This window comes from Marmota monax, unplaced genomic scaffold (assembly GCF_021218885.2).
Source record: "Marmota monax isolate L192 unplaced genomic scaffold, Marmota_monax_Labrador192_F-V1.1 WCK01_AAM20220418_F8-fsc00125, whole genome shotgun sequence".
Lineage (NCBI taxonomy): Eukaryota > Metazoa > Chordata > Mammalia > Rodentia > Sciuridae > Marmota > Marmota monax.
The window spans coordinates 4,115,356-4,127,529 of NW_026695235.1; the positions used below are offsets into that span (position 1 = coordinate 4,115,356).

At 44.4% G+C, this 12,174-nt stretch overlaps 1 protein-coding gene and 1 pseudogene across 1 annotated transcript in view; one reads left to right on the forward strand and one right to left on the reverse strand.

Moving 5' to 3' along the window:
- Mrps6 (mitochondrial ribosomal protein S6) overlaps window positions 1-6,481 on the forward strand; it is a 65,749-nt gene extending 59,268 nt beyond the window's left edge. Inside the window, exon 3 of the mRNA XM_046439272.2 lies at window positions 5,876-6,481. Coding sequence (XP_046295228.1) covers window positions 5,876-6,065 — 190 coding nt within the window. The 3' untranslated portion in view covers window positions 6,066-6,481. The remainder of the gene's footprint in view (window positions 1-5,875) is intronic.
- LOC124089282 (replication protein A 70 kDa DNA-binding subunit-like) lies at window positions 2,070-3,835 on the reverse strand (annotated as a pseudogene).
- Window positions 6,482-12,174: the final 5,693 nt, after the last annotated feature.

The window sequence follows — 12,174 nt, forward strand, 5'->3', positions numbered from 1 at the left end:
CAAAGACTTTTCTATGTTTTCTTCCAGAAGTTTTATGGCCTGATGTTTCACATTTAAATCTATGTTCCATTTTGAAGCTCATTTTCTTATATGATACAAGTATGGAACAAAGTTCAGTTTTTGTATAAGGATTTTGAAAAGTCTGCTTGAAAATTATATATTTCTCTACTGGTATTCACATTTATTTCCAGTGTCTGATTATTTGTTGTTAATATAGTAAACTAAGGTCATTTTTTGGTCTATTAATTTTGTATTGTGCAGCTTTGCCAAACTCAGTGGTTCCAATCTTTTTAATAATGTCTTTAGGTCTTCTCAATAGTCATGTCATATGCAAATAAAGACAGTTATATTTCCTTCTTTAACAATCTGGAAGCTTTTTATTTCTTCTCCCCTCCCCGCCCCCACAGTATTTGGGATTGAACGCAGGGCTTTGTGCATGCTAGGCAAGTGCTGTACCACTGAGCTACAGTCTGTCCCCTTTTTATTTGATTTTCTGGCCTTATTACACTAGCAAGCATTTTCAGTGCATTGTTGAATAAAAGGGATACTATAGAGGACATTCTTGTTTGTTTCCAATGTTGGGGGAAAGCTGAATTTTATCAGTTGGTAAATACTATTTGTAGGATTTTTAAAGATGTCCTTTGTAGGATTGAGGAAGTTTTCTAATTCTCTCTGGTTTCCTGAGAATTTTATCAGGAATGAGTAGGGTATTTTGGTTAATGCTTTTATTCACCTGTATTGAAATGATTGTGGGGTTTTAAAATGTTTTGTTAGTAACTAACAAAATGTAACAATACATTGTTACAATACATTGGTTGATGTATTTTTTTCACATGTTAAGCCAATATTATATTTTTGATATGTGCCCTGATTCGTCATGATAGATTGTCCTTTTTATATATTATAGTGATCATTTTGCTGAAATTTTATCTAGAATTTTTTTCATCTGTGCATATGAGAAATCAATCTGTTCTTTTTCTGTGATGTCTTTGGTTTTGGTATAAGATAATGCAGGCCTCTAGCAGAATACAACAGACACTAGTATGGCAATATGTAAATCAATGGATGTGTAACTGATGTGATTCTGCAATCTGTATATGGGGTAAAAATGGGAGCTCATAACCCACTTGAATCAAATTGTGAAATATGATATATCAAGAACTATGTAATGTTTTGAACAGCCAACAATAAAAAATTAAAAAAAAAAAAAAAAAAAAAAGATAATGCAGGCCTCAAAACAGTTCATAATATCCCCAACTATCCTTTTAGTACTTTAAAAGGCTGTTTCATTTCACTTTTCTCTTTCTTAATAGTGATAATTTATCTTACCTCTTTTTTTATTGATCTGACTAGAGACATATTGATTTTATTGATCTCACTGAACTAGTTTCATTATTATTGTTTTTCCTTTTTAGAGATTTCTGCTCCAATCCATCCATCTTATCTTCTTCCCTATTATTGAATTTAATTTGCTCCTTTTTCCAGTTTCTGGAGGTAGAAACTGACATCATTGATTTGAGGACTTGCTTTTTACTTATATCAGTGTTTTTAGGGCTCAATTTTTCACTATGTACTATTTTTGTGGCATCCCCAAATTTTCAATATGTTATAGTTTCATTTATTTTAAAGTACTTTGTAATTTTCTTTTTGATTTCTTTTAATCCATTCTTCATTTAAATGTGCATTTTAGCATTCAATATTTAGAAGATCTTTCTTATTATTTGAGTTCCTTTAGATTTATTGACACTTATTTTTTTATTTTTTGAGTGACATAATTTATCTCACTGTTTATAGAGTTAGTGTCAATTGTGACATAATTACTGCTTGAAGATAATGAAATTTTAATAAAAGTCAGAGGGACTGGCTGTGATGCCTGCCACTGATGCCTGGGTCTGACAGTTTGCACCATAGCCCTCTGAGCACTTTTTGCTCTGCCTGAGTCCCAACAGGTGCATACAGGGGAAACTTCCACTCCACCACAGAGGTGCTCTACACTCTGTTATGTGGAGGTGGGAAGAGACTGACTCCATTTTTGCGCTTTCAAACTTGTGCCCACTCACACTGCTCTCCTACACCACTGCATTTCTCCTGGGGTTCATCATCAGTCTTTTGCTGTAGTCTCTGTGGTCCACAGGTTTCACATCCATCATGGTGGCCTTAATTTGAGACTCATCATTGTAGGTCACCAGTTTGACCCTGATTCTGAATGTAAAGGATCGAAAGTTGGCATTCTGGGAAACTTCTTCAAATGCCTGCTCATTCTTCTCTTTTAATTCCCCAAGATAAACAGTATTTCGTCCGAGGATAGCTTTGGCAGACTCCTAGAAACAAGTCACCCACTGATTTTCTTGGAAATCTACAATATTTGCCGACAAGATCATGCTGTATTTAAAATTGGCAAATTCACTGTCGCACTTTTCACAGTGGTATAATCCATTCTGTTGGTCAATCACTTATTGCAGCCCTGAGTTGGGCAAGCCTGGTACATACAGTTCTCTTTGCAAAGACACAGAGCTAAATAGTCAGCCTTGTCACCATGGCCCAAGTTCTCCGATTTAACCTCATATAAAGTTTTCCAGTTGGTGTTGCCTTCTCCTTCTTCTCCACTCTTTAGTTTAGAGAGGGAACATCTGAGGCTTGTTCTTCTGAGTCAAACCATCCACAAAGCTTATAGGCCTCTGAGATGTCAGGGTTCAAAATGACAGTGCTTGAATTCAGATAGTACGGAAATGTTCTGTCCTCCAAAATGGAAAACTCTGGCTCCTTTAATGGCTATCACAGGATGTCTAAACCATCAAACTTGTCAGCATCTTCTCTCCACAGAGTAGCAGTCACCACTTTCCCTGACATGTCCATTAAATAGATATTTCTTTTAGAAACTTCTCTGTTGTTAAATTTTATTATGATTTTAGAAGCATCTATATAGCTCTTGCAGATCCCGATTATGTCTACAAGTGTGTCTTTAGACTTGTTCTCTAAGTCACCGATGTCAGTGAAATCAAACTGAACTTTAGGTAGATGATGATCATCTTCACAGGGCATGACACAAGTCTCATTGAAAGTCATCTCATAGTCATTTTTAACAGCAGAAAATTATTTGTTAGCGATCTTCAGGGTGCATTTTGAGAAATAATATATCTTCTTAACTTCAGTAAGGAGAAAGAACTTGTCTACTTGCCAACTGAAAGTAGTAGCTTTGATTTTACCACTTTTAACAACTAGTTCTATAGAGAAAAGTTTACTTCTCCTCGAATTGCTCCAGGTACAGATTTTACTTTTGTTGCTAACATGAGCATAAATAGTCCACTTGGACTGGTAAGAGGTGGGCTGGCAATGGGTACCACTTTGGACTATGCCCCCCCCCCCAAAGATGTAATAGGCTGGTTCCTCCAGGTTTTCCAGATGTCTTTGAGGCACCATAACCCATAGATGATGAGCTCCCATTCTATTGCTGGGGCTTGCTGGTTTGAGGTGGGGAAAGAACTACTTGCTCCTGCCACGTCCTTCATTACAGGGCACTATATGGCCAACCTTCAATCCACCTGTTTCAGCTGATTTCAAAACTTCTAAGTCCATCAAACTAACTACTCTCTCTCCATCTTTCAGAGTTCAGAGTGTTAACAGTAAGTTGACAACAACAAGAGAGTTCAATTGTGTTGCCAACATAAAAGACAATAGATGTGTTAAATTCATCACTCATAAGCAGTTGATAACAGGGTGGACTGTTCCCTGTTGTAATGGGATGGATGTTATTGGCCTGGAGAATTGGTTTTATTGATATATCTCCCTGTCACAGTATGGCCACCATGGTCCCCTTGCTCAAATGGCTGACCATGGTTCCATGGTGCTAACTGTCATGATTGCTCCTTGGCTCCCCAGCTTCACTGACACTTATTTTATATCTGAGAATATCTTTGACCTTGGTACACGATCTGTGTCCTATTTTGGCCGAGTGACGGGTTCTGTAAATGTCATTAACTTCCAGTTGGTTGGTGCTCACTTTTTGTTATCTTTGCTGATATCCTGCACACTGGTTCTCTCAATTTCTGGGAGAAGAATGTGAAGAGTCTCCAGTTGATTGTGAATTTGTTTCTCCACTCAGTACTGTGAATTCTTGCCTTCTGCATGCTGAAGCTCTGGTATTTGGTGCATCCACATTTGGGGTTGCTATCTTCTTGGTGAATCCACCATGAATGAATTCTCTCCTTTTTATCCCTGGTATTTTCTTGGCTTCAGAGGCTATAACCTCTTGAGCTCTATTTTGATTAGTTTTTTTTTTTTTTTTTTTTGCTTGGCACATGTTTTCCCATCTCTTGTTTGTTTACCTGAATGATTTTCCCAGTAGTGCTAGCTAAGAAGAAACAGTCACTCAAAATTTAAGCTGGGTGCAGTGGGTACGTGCTTATAATCTCAGCAATTTAGGAGGCTGAGGGAGGAGGATTAAGTTTGAGGCCAGTCTCAGCAATTTAGTGGGGCCCTATCTTAAAATTAAAAGGGGTGGGTATGTATCTCAATGATTAGAGTACGCCTGAGTTCAGTCCCCAGAAATTTGCTTGAAAATTTTGAACTTTCTTTGTATTAAATTACATAGAATGCCATCCTTTTTCTTGTGACTTTCTTCCTTGCAGAACGTGTTCATTTTCAATGTGGTTTTTAGTGCTTTCTGTGAGAATTGCACAGTTCATGCCAGCACCACCACTGTGGAAGAGTTTCCCTGGACCTGCTGATGTCAGGCTATTCAGGATGCTGGGGACAACAAAGACCTTCTCTCTATATCAGTTAGTTTTAGTGGAGTGGGGCACCCAGTAAACAAACACATACTGTGCCAGGGTGACTGAGTGCTCTGGGAAAGCACTGAGCAAGGGAGACAGCATCTGAGGCTTGGTGGCTGGGGCGGGTATACCACTTTAGGGAAGTCAGAGATGGCTTCTGAGCAGGCGACATTTGGACAGAGCCGTGTGGAAGTGAGGGATGAGGCGCATGGAACTTGGACAAAGAACATTTCTACCTGCGGGAGCAGTGAGGGCCAAGGCCAGGAGAAAAGGTGTGGCTAGAACAAAGTAGGTGATGTTGAAAAACTGCCAACTAGAACGTCACCAAATTCCCAACTACTGTGCCTACATGGCTCTTTAAGCGCACTGTGGTCCACCTCAAAGAGTACAAGGGAGGCTCCAGTGTTTAGAACCATGAAGAGGGTTGCGCAGAGGAGGGTGCTTTGTCCTTTGTGACTTCCTCCAGCAGGCCCGAGGGAGCAAGGGGGCCATGAGTCCTTAAACTACGGCTTTCTGCAGGGCCCGTGAGCATCGGCCCACCCTGAGATGCATGTGCTTTCTTTTTCTTACCCCAAAGTTCAAGGCATTTTCTTTTTGTTTCTTGTCATTTCTTGTACATACAATGTAGTCAATGTAGTCTTCTTTTTCCTTGTTTGTGTAGTTAACTGGTGGTCCTTACTGTATCTCTTAGGTGCATTAAATCACCCAAAATCCTTGGGAAAATTAGAAGACTACCTTGTGGATGTTTTTACAAAGAATAGCAACTGATGGCCTAAAAAAATCCAGTCTTATTAATGGGCTAGAAAATTCTGTTCTTGCCCCATAATTTTACCATATTTTCTTGTATTTCCCACAGTATGTCATAATGCCTTTTTGCTGCCATAAAGTTAGTTTACATTCACATTTCCACAGGAGTATAATGGGGAGAGCCAGGCAGGTTGGGTGTATACTGCATGCTCGTAAGCTGAATTTCTGTTTTAAATGAAGGGGTCTTGTGTTTATGAGTAGTTGGTGTATATCTGGGAAGAGTAAAATGAAAACATTGATCAGAATTGTAGAACACTTCAGAATGCAGGAATTCACCAATTTCTATTTTATTGCAGGTATTTCTTGGTGGATTTTTATGCACCAACAACAGTTGTTGATAGTGTAATGGAGCATTTGTCTCGAGATGTCGATGTGATCAGACCAAATGTTGTTAAACACCCTCTGACCCAGGAAGTAAAAGAGTGTGAAGGCATTGTTCCAGTCCCGCTTGAGGAAAAATTATATTCTACAAAGAAGAGGAAGTGAGGCGATTGACTGGATTTTAGTCTTCTATTGAATTGTCTGGGGCCTGAGCAGCATGGATGAATAGTGAGAAGCTTGGCCTTTATCTGGTGGTGGGGTGCGGGGGGGTGCAGGTGCCGATGGCCTTCTTGTGATTCCCTTTGCTGCAAGAGGCGGGAGAACTGCTCGCCCGCCGAGAGCTGCTCTGTAACCTGGGGTACCCACAGTAGGCCATTTTTTATTTCATTTGCATTATGTAATTTCATGGTCAGTGAGAACTTTCTCCTTAAAACAATAATACAATTTTGAAGAGCAAAACACAGAACTGGCTTGGATTGTGAGCCAGTAATTCAGAGTGAAGAGCCATGCAAAAATAAAAATTGAAGACCCGTATATTTTGTGGACAACTTTTATCAGGGGAATAAACATTTTACAAACTCTGCCAGGTGTGTTGCCTCTTTACCTGCCTCAGCACGTGCACCTCACAAGGCCTCATGGCTCCAGCCTGGCTGTGGGTTCTCCAGCATATGGGGGGGCACTGAAGATCCTGGGGTGGGGACAGGTCTGTTTCACAAAGTCAGTAACCTTTTCTCCCACGTCACTGGTTATTTTTGGTGGGTGCTGTGTATTCTGGGGCCATAGATTTCTGGCACTGTTTCCTGTCCTTTCTTGGCTATTGGCACGTGCCTTTTCTATGTCCCTCAGCCTTAGGCAGGCCTCCTGGAGGAAGGAACTTCCTGTCAGTGGAATGACTTCTGTGATGGGTGAAAATGGGGCTTTTTCCTGGAGTGGTCATGCAAATCTCATCCTCAGTCTCCCTAGGGCTGTGAATAGGAAAGACATGAGCAGCAGCCCTTCCACCTTTTCAGAGTGTCCTGCACAGTGGTCTGTCACCATTGCAGATGGGAGAACTTCAGTGGGTAAAATGGAGGGGAGATAGAAATGCCAGTCACTAAAATCCTGGACTGTGTTGATTTATGGGATCAGACTGTCTTGACAGGAAGGGGCAAGAGATGCCTGTAGAGCTAGGAGGAACCTAGTCCAGGGCTCTGTCCCTCTGTAAAGCTGACTCTGCACTGGGCCATCTGTTTTGTCACTTCTCTTATTAAGAACCCAGACGGTGACTGCTTCAACTTCCAGGCACAAAAAAACTGTGTTATAAAAACTGTCTTTGAAGAGCAACAATTGAGTAAGGAGGGTGACTAAGAACTGTAGAATTGGGGGAAAAAAAGGGATAAAGTAGAAATTACCTAAGGAAGAAGCCACTTCCTGTTTCATTGGGAATTTCCTAAAACCTCAGGTGCTTGGCCAAAGCTCACAAGAACCCACACCTCAGTATCCTTTTGCCCAGATACTGCTAAAGGTGAGCTTCCTACTTCCCGTGAGGTTGAAGTGCATGTCACTCATGATGTGTGGTGCTGCACATAGTTGGCCAGCCTTGAGTGTCCCTTTAGCTCCTTGGGAGTGTTAACCTTACTTTTTGACTCAAGATTTGACTTTGATCCCATAGCTACCAAGTGACTTCTGGGTACCTTGAATTGGGGACCCTGATGCCATCTGGGCTTGCCCATTCTGTATCACTGAGGTGTCTTTACCTCTCAGGTCAAACAAGGCACCAAGTGTCTGGGGTGATTGTTGGCACTCAGGTCCTAGCATCTGTTTTTTTGGCTCTGGCACTTTTTCTCTGTACCTGCTAGAGCCTGAGAAGACAGGTGACACCATTGAGCATTCTTGGCCCCACAGGCACTCAGAATCCTATGACACAACCTGAGGAAGGAGGCTGGCTAAGTAGGACAACTGTGTAGGGTGCCACCGCCCCCCCCCACCTTTGAAATGCCAAAGTGAAGCCGCATCGCTCTGCTCTGAGCCCTGGTTTGCAGCTGGACCCTCTGTGGCTTACTGAGGCTATGGCTGTTGTGTGCCCGGTGTTCGATCAGGGCACCTGTGCAGGTGACTTCCAGGCTGTGTATTTGCTGTCAGAGCCAAGAATCAGGTCTTCCTGCCTGGGCTGGTGGCTCAAGGGCTGTTGTGTTGGTCCACTCCTTCCTTCAGTGAATGAAAATGAGCAGGGTGCTAAACATATAGCAGTGAGCAAGGACCATCCCTGTCCTCACTGGGAGCCAGCCGGGACAGTGCAAACCTGTGTGGTGGCAAATGGAAAGTGCCACCAAGGGCAGGTGCAAAGACCATGGGAAAGTAGGGCCTGTGGGATGAGATGTGCAGGGACACCCGAGGCCCTGAGAAAGCAAATGGGAGGGAAGAAGGGGGCATGGCATGTCAATGAGGGCCCAGATCTGGGAGGCTGGAGAACCCTGAGGACTAAACGTGGAGGGATAGGAGGTTGCCGAGGCGAAATGAGCTACAGAAGGTGGACTTAAGGTGGCTGCTCCCTCAGGCTCACCTCCTCCATGAGGCCATCTTCCTTAGCTTTGCAGCCTTCCTTAACCATTTGTGCACTACTCTGGATAAGATCAGTCTTGCAGAAGTGCTTTGTTTGATCTGACCCATGTTCTTGGCTTGACCCGGCTGCACTTCAGTGCATACACTCTGACTCGCTCTGACTCGGAGGAGGAATTTGAGATGTGGTCAGGATTGACAGCACAAGTGATGTTTACCCTCAGTCCTGTCAGCTTTCCCACTCGAGTGCCAAAGTCACTTCCCTTTCCAGTATTGGGTGAAAGAGTTCATTTTTGCCAGCCATCCCTGCCTCCTGCCTGGAGGAAAGTGTGTGGACTCAGGTCTTCCAGAACAGAGGTCCTGAGAGGAGGCCAGCCGTCCTTATGACAGTAATATCTCCCAAGAGTCAGCAGTCCACAGCAGCCAAGGTATGAAGTGGCCCAGACAGGTGGATGATGAGATGCAGACTGAGGGCCCATGGTCTTGAGGTGCGCTTCAGAGGGAAGCTGTCCCATGACACCTATGTCAGACACCATCGTTCAGTGAGCCCAGGACATGGGTACATTCACAAAGAGGGACGATGAAGCCTTAGCAAGGCTTCCAGGTGTTTACCTAAAGACCAGATTTATGCTGGTAGAGATGAGTAGGGTATTTGGTTAAAAGATGGGAGGAGTTTGAAGTCAGTGCTGCACAGAGTGCTTCTGGGTCCTGCTGAGATTTGAAGAGCAGGTGCCAACCCTGGCTCACTGAGGGTACCAAGCCAGACTCAGAGTGGCCTTGGTTCCTTTACCCTCCTCACCTGTGTGAGGCAGACCTGCTTGTTTTACAGATAAGGCAACCAAGGCTTAGAAAATTGTAAGTAATTCATCCAATGCCACGAAGGGAGAAGACAGGACTGGGAGTCTGTCTGTTTCCAAAGGCCACTTTTGGCCTGCTGGAGGTGGACACTGGTTTTATCAGCCCGGACTACGGTGTCGAACCCTTCTATCTCCCACACCCAGACTCTGGGCTTTGGCTCCAACATCACTCTGGGGAGGATAGCCAATGGAACGGGGACTTCTTGGGAGTGTTTCTCATTTCAGGTCTTCAAAAGGAAGCTCCCCCGAGATGAACAGGAGAGAATGTGTTTCCTGGAGACCAGGACTCCTTTTTGCATGTTTCTCCCTTTTCCATATTTCTCACAGAGCTTTTTTCTCTGCACATTGTGTATTTATAGAGCACACGGGGCAGGTGCAGCTCTGGGCAGGACACAAAGACGCCATGGGCAGTGCCCCTGACCTAAGGCCCTCACAGATGGAGGAGATGGGAATATTCCAGCTATCTAAAACTCGGGCCATGATAAAAACAATGGAGATTCAAAGCAAGCACCATGGAAACGGGTTGGGGGCGGGGAGAACTGGTTCATTAGTACTTGGAATAGGAGTGGGGCTGGGAAGTTTTCCAGCAGAGCTGATGTTTGAGCTGGCATGGGAACAAGTAGTGGGGAGGGGGAACCAGGAGGTGGCAGCGCCACAGTGCATTCTGGGAGCTCCCTGGAACAGGTGAGTGTAGTGTGATGGTGGGAAGGAGCTTGGAGTGTCAGAGCAATGGACTTTCTGTGGGGGGAGATTGGAAGTCAGGGTCCAGGACCCCACCTGCCAGGGGTGCCTTGTGGCTGCTGAGGATGACTTGAAGGATCACTGTGAGGAGCCGAGGGTGAATCTGTTGCCGTGACTTGGCAGAGGATGTGCATCCTAACTGAGCAACCCCATGCTTGCCTGTGTATTTGTGAGGAAGGAAACAATTCTGCAGACTCACCAAGAAGTACAGAGAGGGTCGAGGTGAGGTTTTTAGATGTCCTCAGACAGCGCAGAGGAGAATGTACGTGCTTGCTCAATCAGCCTCAGCTGCACAGGGTTTACTGCGAAACGTGTGTGGGAGCATTTGAGAAGGACAAATCATTCTTTGTGTGGTCTGGGCTGTTGGCATTTGCATCAGGAGGTTGGGCAGAGACCACTGCACCTGAAATGGCCTTTCAATGTCACCTGCCGATCCCTGCTCTGTCTGCCTGCACCTGGGAACAGGCAAGAATGGTGACTTTGGTGGGGAGTTTCCAGGGCAATTTCTTGGTCACCTTGAAATAAATTCAGTAGTGGAATGAGCATAGAACTTTGGATCAGGGTTCCACTCCAAGGTCCTGGCTTTGTGACCCACCAGCCACTTGACCATGGACAGTTTCTTCCCATCTTCAGTGTCGTTGGAAGGAAAATGTATCCAGAAAACCAAATGGTCTTGAAGAGTCCTCCCAAGCCCATTTCTGCCTGGTTTCCTGAGGAGTTGTTTGAGGCTCAGGAACTTGGTAGTGAGTGGGGGAGGGAAAGCATCTTCCTGGAACAGGCTTCATACTTAATTGTAAGAACATGGCAAAGAGAGCCCTGGAGGCCAGCAGAGTCGTCTGCTGTGTTCACGATGCCGGCTTGCTTCATGCTCTCTGAAAATGAAGCTCTGAGGGACGTGGACTTGGAGCCAGATGCAGGCAAGAAGCACCCTGACAATCGACAGGAGGAGAGAGTGTCACAACCCAGAAACCCACAGGTGGTGGTGAAGTTCAGCTTTTGGAGAGCCACACCCCGACCCCAAAATCAACCTCTTAAGTCTATTGTAACAGTAGCAATGTCATCCAACTGCAGCTCCTGGCTCCCCTGACTCTACTGAGACCAGCAGAGGCAGAGTCCCTGAAGCAAACCTCACCTCCCAAGGGCTCCAGTTCTTTAGCTGAAAGGAGGGCAGAACCCTTGTATCCAAACCCTGTCCCAGGAACATGAGCATCATCACATTTCTGAGAGGACTGGATCTGCCTGAGACCCCACCATTGGGAGAAGAGTCAAGGATGAATGCTCAACAGATAATGCAGGAAGTAAAGATTATGCATAATGGACTCTTGATTCCTTTGTTCCACAAAAGTGGGAGACTCCATTATTCCCATAAAGCTCCTATGGAGCTAAATGTTGGGACATGGCAGTAGCCCCTTTTGTCCAGATGAATCCCAAAGTGGAAGCACCTCTTTGTGGAAGACTAGGTATTTCTTCTTAACAGAGGGGTCAAACTCTGTTACTCGGTGCAGTCGGTCCTCATTATTCGCAGATTCTGTATTTGAGCATTTGGCTACTGACTAAAATTAATGTGTAACCCTATGTAGATACCTGTGGTACTTTTGTGCTCATAGAGACACACAGAACACACAGTGTTGGAGTTGCCTGACAACGAAAGCCAGACAAAGCAGTGCTCTGCTTTCTTGTTGGAGCTCTTGTGCTGTAAACAAGTGTCTTTGCCCATCTGCTTAGTGCCACATTTTTTGTATGTGTGTTTTGCACTTCCATTTCCCTGTTCAAAATGCACGCCCCCAAGCCAGGTGAGGCGGCACACACCCATAATCCCAGCGGCTCTGGAGGCTGAGGTAGGAGGATCACAGGTTTGAAGCCAGCCTCAGCAACTAAGTAAGGCTGTAAGCAACCTATTAAGACCCAGTCTCAAAATAAATAAATCAAAATCTGGGGATGTGGCTTAGTGGCTAAGCATCCTTGGGTTCAATCGCTGGTACCAAAAAAAAAAAAAAAAATGAAAAAGAAAAAATCCACCCCCAAGTGGACTGCCCCAGTGCTGCCAGTTTTGTAAGCTCCAGAAGATCCAGACCTGCCTTGTGGTGAAAATATGTGATGGATAGGCTTTGTTCAGGCACGAGTTATAATGTTGGCCT